The sequence below is a fragment of the Physeter macrocephalus genome, chromosome 11 (genome assembly GCF_002837175.3).
Source record: "Physeter macrocephalus isolate SW-GA chromosome 11, ASM283717v5, whole genome shotgun sequence".
NCBI classification, from domain to species: Eukaryota; Metazoa; Chordata; class Mammalia; order Artiodactyla; family Physeteridae; genus Physeter; species Physeter macrocephalus.
The window spans coordinates 122,185,210-122,207,849 of NC_041224.1; the positions used below are offsets into that span (position 1 = coordinate 122,185,210).

A 22,640-nucleotide genomic window follows, 5' to 3' on the forward strand; every position below is an offset into this window, starting at 1 on the left:
TCTAATATAATTTTGTGCTGTTGCTACTTACTGGATAATGCAAAGATCTTAGAATGCTTTAATTCCACTTTCCCCCTTTTATTTAAGTGTTGTTGCACTGTATATATATGTATTTTTTTCTTATTATTAATTTATTTTATTTATATTTATTTTTGGCTGTGTTGGGTCTTTGTTGCTGCATGCGGGCTTTCTCTGGTTTTGGCAAGTGGGGGCTACTCTCCATTGCAGTGCACGGGCTTCTAATTGTGGTGGCTTCTCTTTTGCGGAGCATGGGCTCTAGGCACATGGGCTTCAGTAGTTGTGGCTCGCGGGCTGTAGAGCGCAGACTCAGTAGTTGTGGCACATGGACTTAGTTGCTCTGTGGCTTGTGGGATCTTCCCAGATCAGGGCTCAACCCCATGTCCCCTGCATTGGCAGGCAGATTCTTAACCACGGCGCCACCAGGGAAGCCCTGTTGCACTATATTTTGACTTTATATTTATATAAACCTCCAAATCATTTTATTATTCTTTGAAACAGTCAAGATTCATTTGGATTTATCCACACATTTATTCTTTCCATTGTTCTTTATTCTTTCTCTCCTTTCCACCTTCTCTCTGGGATGATTTTCCTTCCTCCTGAAGGATAGAGAAACTTCCTGGTCTTTCCTTTTCTGGAATATACTGTTGACAAATTCTCTTAGTTTTTGTTTGTCTGATAATGTCTTTATTTCTCCATTTTGTATAATGCTCTTTATAGAAGTCTGAGTTGGCGGTTATTTTCTTTAAGCACTTTGGACATCTCATTTTACTGATTTTTTTCCTTGGCATGTTGTTTGTGGGTCAAAGTCAGCTATAAGTTTTATTGCAATTTGGTGATCTTGTTTTGTATTTTTTCTCTCTCAATTTTAAAAATTGAGGTATAATTTTCATATAATAAAATGGACATTCTTAAATGTGCACTTCTGTGAATTTTGACAGGTATATTCACCATGAAGCTACCACTCCCATCAATACATAAAGCATTTCTATCACCCTGATATTTCCCTTGTGCTCATTTTCACTCAGTCCCCTGCCCCTGCCAGCAACCACTGTTTTTATTTCTATCACCATAAAGTAGTTTTTATCTGTTTCAGAGTTTATATAAATGAAATCATACTCTTTTGTGTCTGCCTTTTTTCAGTTAGCATTGTATTTTTGTGATTCACTATGTTGTTACATGTATTAGTAGTTTTTAAATTTTAACTTGCAAGTAAATTTGCATTACATCAACATATCACAATTTTTTTTTATCCATTTACCACTTAATATGGTTATTTCTAGCTTTTGGCTATTATGAATAAAGTTGCTATGATCATTCTATCTTTTTGTGTGTGTGGGGGTATATGTTTTCATTTCTCTTTTGTAAATATCTATATTAGAATTGGTGGGTCATAGGGCAGGTATTGTATAACTTTATAAGAAACTGTCTGGCTACTTTTATGATTTTCTCTTTATCTTTGATTTTCAGCAGCGTTACTAGTTGTCTAGATGTGGTTTCTTCTGTTTATCATCCCTGGGCTTCATGATGTTCTAGAATCTGTGGTTTAATGTCTTTCTTTAGTTTTGTAACACTCTTGATCATAACCTTTTCAAATATTGTTTTTGCTTTTTTTTTCTTCTCTTCCTGTAATTTTAAATACTTGTATTTTAGCTTTTTACTATATCCCATGTATCTCTTATGTTCTTTTCTGGGTTTCTTATCTTTTTGTTCACACTTCAGTCTAGATGTTTTCTTCTAATCTAGCTTCCATTTTACTAATTGTCTGCAACTGTGTCTAATCATCTTTTAAACCATCTTAATTTCATTTATTTCCTTTTTCAGTTCTAAAGTTTGTGTGGCTCTTTTTGTAGTTCTTTTTTTCTGGTTTAATTATTTTGGTTCCTCTTACATATCAAGCTTACTTATTTTAATGTCTGAAGGAGAACTGTATTACCTGAATCCTCCAAGTGTCTGCTCTCTTGTTCATTTTTTTCTCTTGGTTCGCAGCCAGATCTTGTTTTCTTTTTGTTTTGTTTTGTTTTGTTTTGTTTTTTTGTGTGGTACGCGGGCCTCTCACTGTTGTGGCCTCTCCCATTGCGGAGCACAGGCTCCGGACGCGCAGGCTCAGCGGCCATGGCTCACGGGCCCAGCCGCTCCGTGGCATGTGGGATCTTCCTGGACCGGGGCACGAACCCGTGTCCCCTGCGTCGGCAGGCGGACTCTCAACCACTGCGCCACCAGGGAAGCCCAGATCTTGTTTTCTTGAATGCCAGATTATTTCATGTTGAGTATCAGTAATAGTATAACAGAATTATAGTGGTAAATTTGAAACTGTGGGCAGTGTTATCTTTCTGCAGTGAGGATTTACTGTTCCTTCTCATGGAATTGGTGGGTCGTAGGGCAGGTGTAGTTTGGAATAAAATTTATGGCCCTTTTACTTACAGTGTTGCTTTCTTTCAGTATGAAGGCTTAGAGTCATCTTTAAAGGATGCCAGCTTTGAGAAGGAGTCAACAGAAGCACAAAGTTTGGAGGTAAAAACAAATAGTATAATTATAAAAGTTAGGGGAAAGGTTCTTACTAAATAACATAAATTTTGAAAGTCATGTATCTTCTCAAAACTCACATTTCAAAGGAAATGTGAAAGAGTATCTCTAGATGTTAAACTTTAATAAGTTAAATATAGGAAACAGAATATTAGTAAGTAGCATAAGGTATTTTAAAAATTTGAGCTCTTGTTGATAACTTGTTTTGAGTGAAGCATATTCAGTTCAATGTAATCTAGAGCTATATAGAAGCTCTTTATTCTTTATTCCTGGGAAGTATATTAAGGTAACCATTTATTTTTTGACTCAGTTTGCTCTAGGAAGGAAAAATAGGACTTATTTTCATAAATTTAGGAATAGTTGGGAATGAAAAATTATGTAAGTTGAGGCAGTACTTGCCTTTACATCATACCAATGTATTAGGAGCTGACTAGAATTAGACCAAAGATTTTTGTTATACACAGTGGTGTGCTGGTAAATGTTTAACAACTGGCTCTTTAAAAAGCAGGAGCCTTTATTTGTAGCATTTGCTGGGTTCTGTTGTGTAAATACTCCCACCTTGACCAATTTCAAGGTACCAACATGATGCCACTGAATGTGGAGTTTGGAAGAGATAAAGAGTCAGCTTTCCTGAGTGAGGCATGATTTAGGTAATAGTAAGGAAGGAAACTGTGATAATTTGTCATTTAGCTAAGCTACGACAGATTAGGGTAAGTAATAGCAATTTCTTTAGAGATGGAAATGTTGTAAAAACCATACTAATATTAAAGTAGAAAACAATGGACTTTGTACCTTTGTTGTCTGAGTTCAGTTAGTTCAGCTTGGCAGTTGTCAATCACTGATGTCTGTAATCATCAGAAAGCATATGTATCATGAATCAGAATTTCTTAGTAGAATCCAAAGGAAATTATAAATTGAATTCCAAATGAAATTAATTTCTTAACCTTTTCTTTCTTCATTTGTTACCTATTAATATTCTTAAGAACTTGTTGAAATTGTTGTATTTTATTTGTTGACCCTCTGTTTTAACTGCTGTTATGGTAGTAATTTATTAGATTGATTAAAAGAGAATTTTATAAGGAATTTAGCATGCTGACAAAAGAGCAAAAACTGGAGAGCAAAAATATTTACTCAAGCTTTGTGATGTTGTGGATAAAATAAAACACACCAATTTATTCTCAGGCATTGAATTTATGTAATCTGGCTGTAAAATTAGCTAAATTTTTACTTTATAATGAATATTTTGGAAGTTTTCCTCTAATTTTAGTAATTTTTTAAAACATATAGTGTTTATTTTCAAGATTGGTAAACATAGTTGAATATAAACTATAATGTGATACAATTACAAAAATTGATGTTTGAATCTATAGATAAAATCAAAACAATAGAGTAATTTTGATTCAAGTCAGAGAATTCATATAATCAGATAGTCAAATTTGGGGAAAAATATATATATATATGTAAATGAGTTTTTTAACCAGTATGATATAGTATGTACTTGTGCTACTTTTATTTTGGCCTGCATTAAATTCTTTGATTCTTTTGGTTTTTTTTAACAAGTTTGTTGAAGGATCACAAATATCAGAGGTATGTTTATTACAGTATTTAAAATCCAATTGGAATAATCCAACAACTAATCATTTTAAATTAAAAAGGTCACAGAAAATATGTCTTAATTCAGTGTAGAATATTATCTTGATTGTTTTTTGAATTTATTTTTTATTTTATGTATTTATATTAAATTTGGTTTTCTTCTTATGGTTTCTTTTACAATGCTTTAGAGCAGAAGTTGGCAAACTACACTCTGAGCTCTCCACCTGTTATTGTAAATAAAATTTTATTAAAACACAGCCATGCTCTTTCATTTACATATAGTCTTTGCTTTCTCACTACATATGCATATCACTTGAATAGAAACTGTGTGGGCTTCAAGCCTAAAATATTTACTTTCTGTCTCTTTATAGAAAAAATTTGCGATACCTGCTAGTATTGCTGTCATTTCAGTGTTATAAAAATGAACAAATATATAAACTAGACTTATTTAACTTATAGTGTATGTATTTGATTACACTCATCTGATTTATCTTGACCAAAAATTCCCATGTCAGTCTTATAAAGTTGGCTTCCTCTTTTAGGCAGTCTGTGAAAAGCTGACTAGGTCCACATCTGAACTTGAGGATGAAATATTCATTCTAGAAAAAGAGTTAAAAGAAGAGAAATCTAAACATTCGGAACAAGATGAATTGGTAAGACTTTTGTGTTTGAGGAGACTGTAGGGAAAAGAAAGTTATTGAGTTAAAAAAAATTATATGATATTGGTTAAAGTATTACATGCACTGTAAAAAAAAAAAAAAAAGAAAGAAATCCAAAGAATACAGAAGGCTGTAAAGTGGAGAATAAAAATGTCCAGATCCACTAGCTCTTTTCATTTGTTAGAGGTTACCATTATTATGTTACATTTCTTTCCTATTCTTACAGAAATTTTCTATTTGCACTATGGAAGTAGCTCACACAAATAATTTAAGTTGAACAGTCACATACATAGTGGATTTTTAAAAATTACTCAAAACGTGTATTAAGAACTTTAACTTTCCTTTATTTGTCTTTCTATTTTAAAATCTGTCTTAAGGATGATCTTGATGTGTGTGAGATTATTTAGTAAGATATGATGCTAGTGGACTTCTTTTGAGCCTTTATAACTTAAGTGTTACGAAATATTAAAGATGAGTTGAAATACTGTTGTTATGTAACTTTTGTATGAAATCCCTTTAAGCATATGGCTGAGAATGTTTCTTAATTTGAACCCTCACTTTTGGAGCAAAAGTGTTAGGTTAATAATATAGTTAATATATACGGCATCTTGGAAACTGGAGCAGTTTAGCATATACTTGTTTATTGATTTATACTGCCTTTTTAGATGGTGGATATTTCAAAAAGGATACAGTCCCTAGAAGATGAATCAAAGTCCCTCAAATCACAAGTATCTGAAGTAAGTTGAATTACTTTATTTTTAAAAATTTTTTTTAACATCTTTATTGGAGTATAACTGTTTTACAATGGTGTGTTAGTTTCTGGTTTACAACAAAGTGAATCAATTATACATATACATATGTTCCCATATCTCTTCCGTCTTGCGTGTCCCTCCCTCCCACCCTCCCTGTCCCACTGAATTACTTTAATAGCTCTGTTGCTTTTGAAAATCACTTACATTTTACTATTACTTTTATAATTAAAGAATAAGGTATAATAATAGAATTCAGATGTATTTTAAAAATACAGGGTATCTGAGGAAAGTTCATTTTTTTCATTGGACAGTATTTATTGAGCCATTGCTATATACTGGTCACTGTTGAAGGTGATTGGCACTTAATATTAGTAGACAAAATAGAAAGGCTCTTGTGGATTTTAAATTCTGGTAAGAGAGACAGACAGTAGAAAGTTAACAGAATTTGCCACATGGTACATAGAAGGTTACAGGAGGTTAAATCATTTGTCCAAGATCATGTGGCAAGTTAGTGACAGAGCAACTGGACCTTGAGTGACTAGACCTTGAGTCTAGGCCAGCCTTTTTTTCTGCTACAGTATGCTGCCTCTCCTATTAATATTGGCACGTTTTTGACTTTAATTCCGTGTTTCAGGGAGTGTGTGTAAAAAAGAGCTATTGTATTAAACTAATTCTTGTAATCTCAATATGTTATATTTTACTTAGGCCAAAACAACCTTCAAAATATTTCAGATGAATGAAGAAAGACTTAAGGTAGCTATAAAAGAGGCTTTGAGTGAAAATTCTCAACTTCAGGAAAGCCAGAAACAGGTTTGTACTGTAAAGGGATTCCAGCTTGTGAGTATATAATTATAAACGTTCTGGGCATAGTCATGACTGACCCATGCTAGGGGCAAAAGTAGGCTCTTTCTGGAGACCACAAGAGCTGAACAATCTCCTATGTACCCTATGGTGTCTCTTTTATATAGGATACAGAGGTCTGTATTCCTGGAACCCTCTTCCCCCAGGAGTGAAAGTAAGCCCGGGCACTCAGCATTTTAATAATAATAATAACAAATAGCATTTAGCACAAATCTTCAAAGCCAGACTGACGGAGGGCAGAGAATACCATGAGAGTTATTGCAGTGTGTGTCTGGGCCCTGAAGACGGAAGCAGTTGTTGTGGCAGATCTAATGAGGATTTAACTTTTACCCTCTTCCTCCTCACATATGTAGACACTGCCACATACCCAAATATATTTCCTCTCCAACTGTTTTCCCGATACAGTTATAATTTTTCAGTGGGAAAATTTTTTAATGATTACATTATTTATGATTTTCTAAATATTACAGCTGAGACACATGGTATGCTCTGATTACATATTCCGTTTCACTCAACATTTTATTTGCCCTAGAGTTAATAATTGTCTTGTTTCTTTTATACCTATCTGTAATTCATCTGTAGTTCAAATATATATATATCTCTTTTAGAGATTATATAAATGTTTATGTGTTCAAATGCTTTGGTTAATCTATTAATTTCATTTTTTCCTGGGGTCTTCCATCCTCCTGGTCCAGTTGGAACTTGTTCTCTAGGTCTGTTATACTTCTGCTATTCTGAGATTTCACTTCACCCCCATCCTTTCCCTTGTGTTTCTTCTGTGTTAGATCTTTTATTTCCTGTGTTCTACCTGTGCTTTTATGTGGTAAATTCCCTTGATTAGCTTCCTGAGAAAAGGTATAGGAGGTAACTTTTTAAAAACTTTCATGACTTATTAGACTGTCTTCTTCTTTCATACTGTTAACATTTTGGTTGGGTATCTTCTGGGTTGAAATTTTTTTTTCTTTTTCTTTTTTTTTTTTTTCTTGATATTTTGACATAATTGCTCTATTGTCTTCATTTTCCAGTATTACTTTTGAGAAGTCAAATGCTATTTGGATTACTGAACCTTTTTTGTGACCTACTCTTTTCCCCGGTGGAAAATTTTAATATCTTTCATTGTTTCCAGTTCTCCAAAATTTCATTATGGTGTGCCTTAGTGTGGGTCTTTTTCTATACATTTGTTGGATACTCTCAGGCTGGAAACTTGCTCTTGATTCAGTTCTGGGAAATTTACTTAAATTATTTCAAACTTTTTGGGGTGTATTTTGTATGGTATATGAAATTATTGAAAATGTCTTTTTTGGTTTCTTTGTGTCTGTGGGACTTTCATTCACTTATTCTCTGACATTTTTCACTTGTAAGAGTTCTTTGTTTTGCTTATGCCTTTTTCTGGTTTCATGGATGCAGTGTCTTACTTTGCTGAGGATATTATGTTTTTTTTTCTCTTTTTTGATGTGTTTTTCCCTGAGTTGCCTTGTTTCCTTTGAGCTTCTTTATTTTCTGTTTTAGTCTATGTCTTTTATCTAAGAGTTTCTTTTTTCAGGTATTTGATGGTTCTTGGGTGTCTGCTCATTTAATAGTGAAGCTCTCCAAATCTAATTGGAAGCCCTGTGTGTGTTTTTCGTGGACCCCTCCATAGGGTAATCTGGCTAGGGTATTTCATTGGAGGATCCCTGATTGTTGGTATTCAAAGACCATTTTCCACAGGGATGACTCCTCCATAGTTCCCATTTGGGAGGTATAAGCCTGTTTGCCAACAGTGAGGTAAGCAGCTTAGTGAGGTAAGGAGGGCTGGTATCTCACTCATTTCAGTAAGTCAACTTTTGCTTAATGCTTTTATGTTTTCAGCTTGTTATTCACACCTTTACCTGGGTCAGATGTCCCAGAGTTTCAGATTCTAGCTCTCCAGAGAATAACCTTCCAGGTTCTTGCCAGATGTGTGTGTATGTGTGTGCGTGCCTGTGCATGTGCATGTGTGCATGCATGTGAAAGACAGTGGTGTGTGGGGGGGAGAGGGATGGATTGAGAATTAGAGTGTGTGTATATGTGTGTGGGGAGAACATAGGGGATTTTCTAACTGCTTTTCATACAGACTTTTGGACAGTCCTCTTTTCATTCCACATATACCGTAGTACTTGTGCCTCCAAAGCATGAGCCATTCTGAGTTGTATCAAGTCAACCTGCTTTTAGAGTCTCCCATCTTCTGCCTTAGATTTCAATTCTGTCTGGTCTTTTACCATGCTTCCATCTCTTTCCACTTTCCACTTCTAGAATTATCTTTTTCCTCATCACGTTTTCTCTTTTTCCTTGTGGGTTTATGCTTTTTTTCCCTTAAACCTCTTTACTGTCATCTTAGTAGATTTCAGGAGAAAGTGGTGGTACACCCTGTGTTAATTTTGCTATGTTATCAGTATAATCAAAAGTGACCTTTTGTACCTTGAAAAAAAAATTTCACCTAGATTGTCTTACTCTTTATAGCTGCTTTCATCTAATTCCTTTTTAATCACCAGAGCCCTTGAAATAAACTATTCTGTATTCACTGATTCCATGTTCTAACACATTCCTTCTTTAACCTTATAAGACTGCATGCTGTGTATGCAGTCTCTTTAGTAAATCACTAGAGACCAGCCAATCACCAAATCCAAGTTTCATTCTTCAATTCTTATTTATTTTTAATCTGTCAGTGTTGTCTTATTCTATTTTACATGTGTGGAGAAGGATTGGTTTTTCTTGTGCTAGGGAATATGCTGATGAAGCCTTAGTTTTTCAGAGAAACCCAGTAATTACTATTTGATAGAATGGAGTTTTAAAGACTAAATAAAATTGGCCTTTTTTTTTTCATATATATATATATATATATATATAGGCCGATTCTTTTGTAAATTGCTTGCTGATTCTATTTTTTTTTGGGGGGGCTTTTTTTCTTAATGACTTCTAAGAGCTCTTTGCATGTTAAGGTTATTAACCCTTTGGTATATATAAGAATTTCTTTCTCGTTACTTGCTTGTTTTTAAATTTTATTTCTGTTATTTTTTGATTTGCAAAGCTTTTAAGCAGTATGTAGTTAAGTTTATCTTTTATAACAATCTTTATCTTTTATTCATGTTGAGAAAGTCTTTCCTCTCCTGTAAAAGTATATATAGTAAAAGATTATTTATGCAGAATTTGATCTGTTCTAGATTAATGGTATTTTTGAAGGTTAGTTAACCACAAAATGGCACATGATTAAAAAAAATAAATTTTAATACAAGTAAGGTATGGCATGTTATATGGGATATAAGGAATGGTAAGGAATGGCCGAATCTAACAAATATGCTTGTCTTAGAAAGCTTTTTATTTGATATAAGTTTATTATGTAAATCATTTGAAGAATGTTTAAGTGTCTTATTTTGCCTTACCCCTGTTTTGAAAGTTCTTTGAAAACAGGAGCCCTTCCTTCCTTCCCGCTTTCCTTCCTTCCTTTCTTTCCTTATTCCATTCCTCCTTTCCTTCCTCTCTCCTTCCCCACTCCCTTTCTCTCTCCCTTCTCAGTAACACATTGTGTTGTATATTTATTAGTGGCACACCTAGGTATATAAATAAGTGCATCTACACCTACGTATGATAAGATAACATGAGGTACTTTTTGTGAGGTTCTATTAATGATACACCTTAGATATATAAATAAGTGTACCTACACATAAGTATGATGAGATAATATGAGTTGCTTTTCTTTTTATTTGGGGTTTGAATTTTAGCTTTTACAAGAAGCTGAAGAATGGAGAAAACAAGTGAATGAACTTAATAAACAGAAAATAACATTCGAAGACTCCAAAGTACATGTGGAACAAGTTCTATGTGATAAAGAAGATCATATTAAGGTAAATGACCCTGCTGGTTTAGTGAATGAGTTAAGCTAGAACTTTATACTAATTTATGAAATTTGAAAAGTTTTGTTTTTAGCAGCTTTTATTTTATGTTATTTTTATTTTATTTTATTTTATTTTTGTGGTACGCGGGCCTCTCACTGCTGTGGCCTCTCCCTCTCACTGTTGTGGCCTCTCCCGTTGCGGAGCACAGGCTCCGGATGCGCAGGCTCAGTGGCTATGGCTCACGGGCCTAGCCGCTCCGCGGCATGTGGGATCTTCCCGGACCGGGGCACAAACCTGTGTCCCCTGCATCGGCAGGCGGACTCTCAACCACTGCGCCACCAGGGAAGCCCTAGCAGCTTTTATTTTGATAATTTACTTGGCCAAATTTGAGGAAGTGTACTTTTGGGCATACATTCCAATTTGTACCAGTGTTGTTATCCTTGCTGCCTAATGTTCCTTGAAGACTTTGTAGATTTGTAGTATATATACACCTATATTCCCTGTGTCCTTTATTCTGCTCGCCTCTGTATTTTAGCCTAGGTATTTAGTGAAGAAAGACAAAGGATATTGGATTTTACCTTTTATCTTAAGATTGCTATCATTTTTTGTTGATAAGAGGTTGGAAAGAATTTTATAAACTGGACAAATGAAGTTATGTATATTGGCTGAATGTCTTTAATACTAGATTAACTGATATATGTACTTTTACAGAGAGGAATACTTTAAGTAAATCTAATTGAAATTTGACTCCAATAGGAATAAAATAGTTGATATTACTATTCGGATTTGTTGATTTTTTTTTTTCCTATGCCCCGTCTCTCCCTCCGACCACTTTTTCCTGCCTACCCTTTTATTTTATTTATTTATTTTTTAACATCTTTATTGGAGTATAGTTGCTTTACAATGGTGTGTTAGTTTCTGCTTTATAAGTGAATCAGCTATACATATACATATATCCCCATATCTCCTCCCTCTTGCATCTCCCTCCCATCCTCCCTATCCCACCCCTCTAGGTGGTCACAAAGCACCGAGATGATCTCCCTGTGCTATGCGGCTGCTTCCCACTAGCTATCTATTTTACATTTGGTAGTGTATATATGTCCACCTGCCTACCCTTTAAATTTTATACTTTCAAGCTGCAAACAGATACTCAGGTGTAAATACTAAGTAATAAGCTGTACAATTAACATTCTGTAATCTGCACAGTGAAGTGGATGTTTTCATCTTGAAAGCTATACATTTATGCTATTTATGTTGCTACTAAGGATGTTTTTAAGATTCCATCTTTAGGATTTGTATTCATAATTTGGCATATTGTTTTATTTTTTTTCCCTAAACTTACACTACTAAAGAACTTGGGACTCTTCCTAACAGAACAAGATTGAGATTCTAATCTCAAGCTCTACTCAGAGTTGTAGGCCATGATATTTGTGCCTGGAACTCAAGAGGGAGGAGATGGAAGGGTGGAAATTGTAGAGCAGAATGGGTTTTTTTAGGTGGGTCCTTCCACAGAAATACGTGGGGCAGTCTATTTTATTCTCTATGGTGTAAGAAAATCTTCCTTTATTTAAGAAAATTCAAAAAAGTACTGTTGGAAAACCTCTAATGTTCCAATTCAGATTCTCTTTTATAATTTCCTTTTCTTTATGTCAGTTGAGCTCCTCAGCTAGTTGTTTACTTGAATAAATTGAATCTGTGAAATCTGTGATTTTTTCCTATATCATGTACCTCACTTGAGGATTTGTTTGACTTCACACAAAATTGACTCTCATGTTAATGACCAGTCTTACTATGGCAAGTGAGAAACATCACGTAAGAAATGTTTTGTTTATAGTCATGTGATACTTTTAGCAAAAATGGGCCATTATCAAGTATTGTATTTGATTTAGGAATAACCAGTTTTGACTTTTAACTTGCAGAGTTTAATAGTAAATAAATGTTAGTTTTTGAGAGTGTTTACATATTTTATGCCAGGTGGAGAATAAGAGCTCCTGTACCGTAATCTGTGTGGATTGATTTTTAGACTACAACTATGCATTCAGAAGTTGTAAAGCTGTTAGCGTAAGGTATTACCCTCTCTCTTTTTCTCCCCCTTTGCTAAATGTCAAGTCTCTGACTGAGCACTTACAAAAGATGAAAGACTGGTCTGCTGTGCTTGGAGAAGACATAACAGATGATGATAACTTGGAATTGGAAATGAAGAGTGATTCAGGGAATGGTGCGCACTTAAGTATTAAGTCATGACTTATCCTCTTTTACCGAAAACGATGACTGGCTCTTGTATTTCCTTTTAGTTCCCCATGTGCACCATGTTCTTTATATACTTGTGTAATATTCTGTCCCTCTCTCACTATCCCTTATGGTTGTTTTGGCTGGGATAACACCTTTTCAGTAAATCTTTTTTCAGCCCCTCAGATAGACCTTCAGTCTTCTTCCTCTCTGTTCTTTTTATATGTTGTACATTACAGCACTCTTCACATTGCATCATAATCATTTCCATGCCTGTTTTTCCCTGTACTGTAAGCTGATCAAATGGCTGGGTGAGTAGTTTGAAAAACGAGTGTTATATAAATGAATGCCTCAGGATACCTATTTTTTAGATGGTTCAGATGTTTACAGTACTTTAATCTTGGCCATCACAAATTCTTTTTGCCATTGCTGGTTGCAGTCTGGAAACTCAGCAAAAGTTAGGTTCACTATAGCCACTTAGGGTATTTTCAAACCAATTCCTTTGACTTAAAAAAAGAACATCTTGTTTTGACATAATTATAGACTCACAGAAAGTTGTAAAAGCAGTACAGAGAAGTCTCATGTATCTTCATCCAGTTTCCCCCAATGATAGTTCTTCTGACTTTTGTGCCCTTTCTCTTTTCTCTCCCTCCGTACCCTGTATAATTAACAAATATTAAGGAGAAGGTGTGATTTTTTTAAAAGATTTTCTTTGATGATAGCATTAATGTGTTGGAAGAAAAGTACATTTCAAAGTAAATACGTATAGTTCTGTTTATACTTTTTCACTTCTGCTTTATCTTGTAAGAAATAATTCTTTTTCTAATGAGAAAACTCATGCTTTTTTAATGTTATTTTAATTTGGAGTATAATTCCACTCATATTTTGTATGCTGAAGGATTCTAAGAATAATTGAGACGGTGGGCTGGATTTAGGTGAATACCAAATCCCTTTTATAAATCTGTTCTTGGAGGTAGTGGTGAAGAACCTTGTTAGATGATACTATGGTACTTCCAGTGCTTTTTTAGTTTAGCTTCCTGGGAGCAGGTTCGAGGCTGCTCTGCCTTATATTAAATTCTTTATTGTAGCAAGAAGAGGGATTATAAGGCTCTAGTAGAGTGAACTAATAAAATCATTTGAATGTCTGTTGTGGCATTGCACTGTTTTCTCAATTTATTATTTTGTTTTTGTTTTTCACTGTAGATAATCAACCAAAAGGAGCTTTGAGGAAACTGATTCATGCTGCTAAGGTTTGCATTACTACAGAAATGTAAAGAATATAGAGAAAGAAATAAACATCCATATGTCCTAGTAACTGTTTTAAAAGTCCATTTTATAGTTACCATGAAGTGATAGAATTTTTAGAAGTGATCAGAATTTTCTTCAATTGCTTTTTTCTTTTTTATAGTAACTATTGTTATTATAAAATTCATATTGTTAATTTTTAGAATTTATCATAAAATTTTTCAAGGTATACACTCCTTTCTTTGGATAAGGAATATATTAAGAATGTTTACTATATATTCTCCCATACTTCCCTCTTTGTGCATTCTTCATCCTCTGGTCTCAGTATTTTCTGATCCCCTATTGCCTAATATCTTATTTTGAGAAGTAGGTATTAGATTCATTTTCTTGTGGTTTATCCCTAACCTTTTTCATCCTAGCAGTGGTATCCTGATCTTTATTGATCTATGTGAAGTCTTGGTAATGTAGTTTGAAGGTTGCTTTAATCAAAACTTATGTGCTGGGACTTCCCTGGCAGTCCAGTCATTAAGACTCCAAAGCTTCCACTGCAGGGGAAAAAAAAAAAAACCCAAAAAACAAAAAAACAAAAAAAAATATCTTACGTGCTGAAAGCAGTTAGCCACTATTCACGCATCTGTCACTGATCTTCTCTGTTCCTGTTTGGAGATTTACAACTATTGATGTCTTTGCTAACTTTCCAGGATGGAAGCTACATTGTTGGTTTGTGTAGTCTAGGCAATAATTTCATCAGAGTGTAAAAGAGCTTCAAGGGATTGGGATGGTGTATTGAGATTTTTTTGTTTTTTTGGTATAATTGATTAATATTGCTTTTATTCCTTCTCCTTCTCCCATTCTTTGAAGTTAAGAGCTTCTTTAAAAACCCTAGAAGGAGAAAGAAACCAAATTTACACTCAATTATCTGAAGTTGATAAAACAAAAGAAGAGCTTACAGGTAGGTGATCTACATACTTATAAAGTTTTTCTAAATAAATACATCTTATAGAGAATGGTACATTAATTGAATCAATTATGGGGAGATACAATTTGATTTTTTTTTTTACTTTTACTTTTGTCGGTTATCTGTGAAAAGTTAGTCATGAGGTTTTATTCTTGTTGGTAAAGCCATATCATTTTCTCCATATTTATATAAAATTAATGGCATTATTTTAAAAAAACATGTAAAACTGTACTTACCTTTGAATTTCAGTGTCATACATGTGGTATGGTTTTAGTTGTTAAAAAGTAGCAAATTAAAAATGTTAATAGAGGGGTGGGATAGGGAGGGTGGGAGGGAGGTGCAAGAGAGAGGGGAGGGGATATGGGGATATATGTATACATATAGCTGATTCACTTTGTTATTCAGCAGAAACTAACAACATTGTAAAGCAGTTATACTCCAATAAAGATGTTAAAAAAAAACTTTGTTAACTGCAAAATTGATTTTTAGTAGTGGTACTACTGTATTTTACAGATCTTTTTACAGAATAGTTTTTTCCTTTAATGTACATGCATACTATATTAGCACATACAGGAATGATGTTAGACCCGTAGAACTGAAGCTTGTCTTATTGAAAAGATTTTAATTTATTTTGCTTGTAGTGTTTTTTCCCTAAAGTAAGCAAATGCAGTTAGTTATGTTTGAAATTTTTTTAAGTTGATATAAGTAACATTCCATTTTGTAAAAAAAAAAAAAAAATTCACCATAACTGTTAGCATAAAAAAAATAATGGAAGGACATTCTCAAATGTCAACCATGATTCTCTTTGAATATGGGACAGATTCTGTTTTCTTTGTACTTATCTGTATTTTCAAAAATTTCTAAAATAAGTGAACTGTATTTATAATAAGACACTTTTTGAAAAGGTTGAACCACCAGAGATACAGAGTATTTAAAAAATTATTATTGCCCTATTCACATGATACTGTTAGTTGGATTATTTTTGGATTTTGAAAAACATTAATATTAACTTAAAAATAAAGTTTTGCTATATGTAAAGCATAGTGCTAAAAGCCATGGGAGAATTACAAGAGGAAAAGATATGGAGCCTGCTTTCAAGGAAGCCATATTTTAGTACATTAACAGGCTCTCAGTGAGGAACTGTAGTAAGTGCTAGAGTAGCAAGGAATTTGCTCACCAGTTACCCCATCACTTAATAAAATTTCTTGGCAAATTATTATTTTCTAAAAGTAGTATTTGGAGACTTTGTGTTTGTATGCTTCTTCCAAATCTTTCTTTTTTTTAATGGGTCATGAAAGATAAATTTCTATAATTGATCTTCTATTCATAACAGGAGAGTTTTCTTCTAAACTGTTTCTCCTCTGATCTTGCCTTTTTCAGTAATCATTTACAGTCCTCTTTTAAGATACAGAGGATTTGAAACAAAATAGTTAAGGTAGAAGTACAAAAATATAATGAAGATTTAACTGTTGGTTTAATTTTTTTTTTTTAAAGTAGGGATGATCCAATTTTTTTTTTTTTTTTTTTTTTTTTTTTTTGCGGTACGCGGGCCTCTCACTGCTGTGGCCTCTCCCGTTGCGGAGCACAGGCTCCGGACGCACAGTCTCATCGGCCATGGCTCACGGGCCCAGCCGCTCCGCGGTATGTGGGATCCTCCTGGACCGGGGCACGAACCCATGTCCCCTGCATCGGCAGGTGGACTCTCAACCACTGTGCCACCAGGGAAGGCCGGATGATCCAATTTTAATAGAGATAATATCCAACATTAATGTCAGTTAAATGACTTAACAATGGCTTGTTAAGAATTGTTAAGACTTAACAGTGGCAATGGCTTAAAGCGTAGGTCAACAGACTTTTTAAATGATATAGATTTTAAAATTTCTGTGGAAAGACAGATGTGGACAACTTCCTGCACATTTAATCATTTAATGTTAAGGTATTTACTTAAACTATCATTTTGGTGTATATCTTTAATTAATAGATGTTTTAGAATAATTGTATACTATTACATGTAATTAATAAAATTTTAATGCTTTTTAGTATGATTTTGAAACTGCCCTCTTCAGGCAGAGTGTTTTGCCTTGTTTTAAGATATATGGTATAGTGGTGATTCATACACATTTTTGGGGAGATATGACCTCAGTCTTAGAGGAGTTATGTTGGAAGAGTAATAAGGTTTTAAAAACAGTGGTTGCACTAATTATAAAATAGTCATAATTAATTAGAATTGTTAATTTTAGGTCCATAGATAATTCTTTTAAGTTGAAACAAAGCTAAAGTTGGTATTTTTCTTTCCAGTCTTGATATGGTTTAAGCTAGCAAGACTTTGGAGCATTTGTTATCAGAAGATCCAAATTTCTGGCTTGATTTATAACACATGTCAAAATTTTGGCTTAAAAAGAGGCTGGGCTGAAGCTAAGTATTAATGGATAAAGTTTTTACTAGATAAAAAACATGCATTATTCATCATGTGGAAGTAGTTTCATGGAAAATATTGAACTAAAATATTTGCCTTCAAAACCCTCATCACCAAAACTTTGAGAATTTTAGTGGCTTTTGTCTCCTAGACTGAAAATTAGATGCTAGAATTAGAATATTGAAGGTTTTAGGAAAGTTTTTTTTTTTTTTGCGGTACGCGGGCCCCCCTCTGCTGCGGCCTCTCCCACCGCGGAGCACAGGCTCCGGACGCGCAGGCCCAGCGGCCACGGCTCACGGGCCCAGCCGCTCCGCGGCATGTGGGATCCTCCCGGACCGGGGCGCGAACCCGGCTCCCCTGCATCGGCAGGCGGACACGCAACCACTGCGCCACCAGGGAAGCCCAGGAAATTTTTTTTTAAAGGAAATTTTTAAATAATAAAAAAATTTAGGGCTTCCCTGGTGCCGCAGTGGTTGAGAGTCCGCCTGCCGATGCAGGGGACACGGGTTCGCGCCCCGGTCCGGGAGGATCCCACATGCCGCGGAGCGGCTGGGCCCGTGAGCCGTGGCCGCTGGGCCTGCGCGTCCGGAGCCTGTGCTGTGCGGCGGGAGAGGCCGCAGCAGTGGGGGGCCCGCGTACCGCAAAAAAAAAAAAAAAAATTATAATAATTTATATAGCTCTTTAAAATGTTAAAAAGGTATTTAGGTGAATGAAATGCCTTATAGATTTTCTGTTGCAAAGAATTTAGTTTATTAATTATTTTTGGTAATTTTTATTTTTATAAAATGTTACTGTGGAACTCAGAATATTTGCTCCTTTAATTGTGATTTTAAAACTTTTTCTGTAGAGTGTATTAAAAATCTCCAGACTGAACAAGCATCTTTACAGTCAGAAAATACACAGTTTGAAAGTGAGACTCAAAAGCTTCAGCAGAAACTTAAAGTAATGACTGAACTGTATCAAGAAAATGAAATGACACTTCACAGGTAATAAAAATTATGTTGGTAACTCCACTGAGTGGGAAGTAAGTAGCTTAAAAGTGTTGCATATGCAGCTTATGTGATTATTCACAGTTCTCAATTTATGACTGCGTTGCTTTTCATCGGTTTATTTTTAAGAAAGTTATTTGATTTTGACACATTTTTCTTCAAGGAAGAAAATATAAATGATAGTAGACTTTCCAGGCTGGTTCACAAAATCCTCTTTAACTTCTAATAAATAGTCAGCAAGTTATTGCTAATTAAACTTCCCAATATTGCAAGCTAGGTCTGGGAATCTGGGTGGACATCTTACTAATTGAACTATCCATTAATTCCATCTCAGATATATATAAAACTGATTCCTCTCCCCTGTGTAAATTGCTGCAGCCAAAGTGTTCCTTGTCTCAGTAAAAGGCAGTGTCATTTGCTGAATTGTTCAGGGCAGGTGCTTAAGCCATCCTTGCCTTCTCTCTTTCATTCAGTCAATTGTCAGATTCTGTCAGCTTTCCTCTGTCTTGAATCTGACCACTTTCCACCGTCTCCCACACTGCTATTCTGATCCCAGCCATCATCTGTTAGTACCTGGTTTATTGCAGTAGCCTCATGAGTGGTCTCCATCTTTCCACTCTTAACTTTCTGCATGTGTTTTCGGTAGCATAGCCCTCTAAAACATAAATTATGGGTATTGTCACTCTCTTGCTTGGAAGTTCCAAGTGCCTGCACATCACACTCAGAATTTAACCCACAGCTTTTATCATGGCCTCCAAGACCCTATAAGATCTGGCCTGTTGCTACCTCTTTAATTTTAGCTTATTCATTTTCTTTTTCCCTTGCTATCTTCCAGCCATGCTGGCCTTTTTGATGATCTTTAGCATGCCAAGCACATCTGTAGCTCAGGGCCTTTTGCACTTGTTTCTTCTGCCTGGAGTGGTTATTCCCCTGTGTAAGGTTCAATCCTTCATTTCACTTGAGTCTAGGTTCAAATGTAACCTCAAAGAATCTTTCCCTGGCTACTGTAACTAAAATAATACCTGCCCCTTCCTATCCGCTTATCTTATATCTTGCTTTATTTTTCTTCATTGTCCTCTGATGATTGATTATGTTTTTTTTTTAAAATTTTCCCCACATTAAATGTAAACTCCATGAGACAATTACTTCATTCTCTTCTCTTCTGTATTCCCAGTGCCTGAAACTATGCACATGGTAGTTATTCAATAAGTATTTGTTGAATATATGAATAAATATGTTTAGTGCTTTTATATATTGTATTGAAAGGTTGTGTGTGTTTGTGTGTGTGTGTATGTGTGTGTATGCTGATGCTTGAATGCATAGATACACAGAAGACCCTTGAGATACCTATCTGGAGACACCACATTTTCAAGTACCACTATATCACATGTTTTTCATCATTAAAGGAAATAAAATATCTGGAGACACCAGATTTCCAAATAACACTATATCACGTGTTTTTTTGTCATTAAAGGAAATGTAACAGACTTTCAAGCCTCTTTATAACTTAATGGAAGTTTTTACAGTTGATCCTCATTATTCATAGATTCTGTATTTGTAAATTCACCTACTTGTGAAAATTTATTTGTAACCGAAAATCAATACTTGTGGGACTTCCCTGGTGGTGCAGTGGTTAAGAATCCTCCTGCCAGTGCAGGGGACACAGGTTCAAGTCCTGGACCGGGAAGATCCCACATGCCGCGGAGCAGCTATGCCCATGCGTCACAACTACTGAGCCTGCTCTCTAGAGCCCGCGAGCCACAACTGCTGAGCCCGCATGCTGCATCTACTCAAGCCTACGTGCCTAGAGCCCATGCTCCGTAACAAGAGAAGCCACCGCAGTGAGAAGCCCACGCACTACAACAAAAGAGTAGCCCCCGCTCGCCGCCAAGTAGAGAAAGCCCACGCGCAGCAATGAAGACCCAGCACAGCCAAAAATAAATAAATATAAATAAACATGTATATAAAAAAGTCTTTAAAAAGAAAATCAATACTTGCAGAGCTTTAGTGGTCATTTGTAGACTTGCACAGAATGGCAGAAAATTTGAATTGCCCAGTGTGCATGTTCCCAGTTGAGGTCGAACAAGAACTCTGCCTTCTTGTTTCAGCTCTCATTCTGTAAACAAGTGTTCTTTATTTAGGGCCACATCTTAATTTTTTATTTTTTTGGTGATTTAGCTGTTTAAAATGGCCCCCAAGTGTAGTACTGAAGTGCTGTCTAGCGTTGCTAAGTGCAGGAAGGCAGGGGTGCGCCTTCTAGAGAAAATACATGTGCAGATAAACTTTGTTCAGGCATGGGTTATAATGCTGTGGGCCATGAGTTCCTTGTTACGAATCAGCAATATATATTAAATAAGGTGTCTTTAACCAGAAACACATACAACAGGGTTATGTATTAATGATAAAAGAGCTGTGATCAGAGCTCATAGGAATCTAACACTGTATTTCCCCTAGGAGCAGTATTTGCTAATTTAGGATTTGTGGTGACTTTATAGACCATAACTAGCGGGAATAATGAGATTCTATTGTATGTGTTCGGAAACTGGTAGAGAATATTAAAAATTCACTGACATCAGGATGCTAGGTGATTTGTTAGTCTCTTTGACTACCAAACTGTGTACTTCAATCATGCTTTGGATTCAGTTCAGAGTTTACAACCTTTCTATTCATCATGGACTTCTGGGCCACTTGGGACTGCTCCAGGCATAAAAGAGAAATAAACTTGACTAAATGGAAGAGCTACCATGAGGGTGGCCTCATGGTTTCTGTCAGTAAACCTAGGAATGAGTCCTTCTTTTTAGGTTAGGATGAAAGATACTGTGAGTAAATTTTGGACATAACAGGGATTATTTGAGGTGAAAGGAATACTTTTGAACAAAAAAATATATGTTTGATTATAGAAATTTAATGAGTAATGTTTAAACTTTCAAAGAAAAAAGGTATTCTCTGTAGATACTCAAAGCAAGGATGGGAAGCTGAGCAGAAATCCTAGCTGTATGCGTGTTGCTCACATTGCGATTTCATTCATTAGTTTGAAATGTTTTCAGTTCTCAATTTCCATCGTTTATGAGCCCACCCAAATTCAAGAGGAGGGTTCATAGACTTTACCTCTCAACTGGAGGGGTTTCATAAATTTCTGGCCATTTTTAATCATACAGTCTATACAGTAAGAACACACCTCTCTTCCATCTCCAAGCCCACTACACTTTCATGCTTTTCCTAAGGAGATGACTTTTATTTTCTTATAACACCTGTGAAATGATTGAGTTGGGGAGTGCTTCCTAAGCAATAGGTAATGTCATGTGTGGAATATAAAACATTTATTGTTGACATGTAGAATTTCTTCAGTGGTTTGTCATGTTCTTATCCAAAGCTCATGAAAAAGGTGACGCATCCACAGGTGCGACTCCAAATATGTTTTCCTGTGGGCTTCAACAAGTATATCTTGAGAGACCAGTGTTATTAATGATACTGTGTGAAACAACATGGGTAGTGTAGTATAATGGAGTCACTAACTGCTGACTGTATGCCTTGGTCTAGTTATTTAGTTTCTCTGGGCTTCATTTTTCTTCTTGTAAACAGTACCCTTCTTGTAGAGCTATTGTGATAATTAAATAAGATAATAAAGAGAGAGGTGAAAGAAGAGTTTCTGGCATATGCGCACAGGCTCATTAAATTAGCTATTATTGTTAAGTAGAAGTAGTAAGTTGGACTACTATTACTAAATTTTATTTACTTTGGGTTCATTTGTGTGTGTGTGTGTGTGTGTGTGTGTGTGTGTGCATGTGTCCTGGCCTGGAAGACCAATCACTATTTTAACAACAACCAATTTAAAAATTATTGAAACATAGTTCATTAGTTGGTGACTTCTTGTCTAATAAATGTAATACTTCTTTATACTAGAAAGCTTGGTAAATAATATAGAGTCATAATATTTTTTATTAATATTTACCTTTGATAATCATTTCTGTGATAAATTCTTATAGAAAACTCTTGAAACTTCTGTATTACTAGTACTGTATTAGACAAGGTGCTTTACAATTTGAGTCTATAATATTAAATTCCACACTCAGGTACATTTTTTTTTTCTTGCATGTGATGTTTTTACTGGTATTTGCAGATTGCTTTATGGGAAGCAGTAATTGATTATTGATTATTTTATGACATATAGTAAAATAAATAAAACACTTTTTGTTTTAAGGAAGTTAACAGCAGAGGAAAATTACCGGTTAGAGAAAGAGGAGAAACTTTCCAAAGCAGATGAAAAGATCAGCCATGCAGCTGAAGAGCTGGAGACCTATAGGTACTGAATATATTTTACCCCTTTCTTCTAAGGTGGGAAGGGGTTTTGGAAGGGTATCCAAAAGCCCAGTACCAGAAAAAATAATAAAGCAACCAAAAAAAACCCCACATATTTTTGTTTCATTATTTTTCAGTTAGATGTCTTGCTATTATGCAATTATACAGAAAATATAAAAAGGAAAAGTTTTTCTTTCAGTGTGTGCGATTTAAAATCTGTCACATTAGTTGGATTTGAATATGA

General features: G+C 35.0%; 1 protein-coding gene across 9 annotated transcripts in view; it reads left to right on the forward strand.

Moving 5' to 3' along the window:
* MIA2 (MIA SH3 domain ER export factor 2) overlaps positions 1–22,640 on the forward strand; it is a 100,073-nt gene that overhangs the window by 52,162 nt on the left and 25,271 nt on the right. For 7 of the 9 annotated variants that reach the window (XM_024116619.3, XM_028495764.2, XM_024116630.3 and 4 more), the window contains 10 exons: positions 2,461–2,532; positions 4,680–4,790; positions 5,462–5,533; positions 6,254–6,358; positions 10,147–10,269; positions 12,370–12,478; positions 13,693–13,739; positions 14,596–14,686; positions 17,956–18,094; positions 22,299–22,400. In XM_024116619.3, coding sequence (XP_023972387.1) covers positions 2,461–2,532; positions 4,680–4,790; positions 5,462–5,533; positions 6,254–6,358; positions 10,147–10,269; positions 12,370–12,478; positions 13,693–13,739; positions 14,596–14,686; positions 17,956–18,094; positions 22,299–22,400 — 971 coding nt within the window. Of the gene's footprint in view, positions 1–2,460; positions 2,533–4,104; positions 4,132–4,679; positions 4,791–5,461; positions 5,534–6,253; positions 6,359–10,146; positions 10,270–12,369; positions 12,491–13,692; positions 13,740–14,595; positions 14,687–17,955; positions 18,095–22,298; positions 22,401–22,640 lie in introns of all 9 variants that reach the window. The other 2 variants (XM_024116605.2, XM_024116603.1) reach the window with 2 other exon arrangements.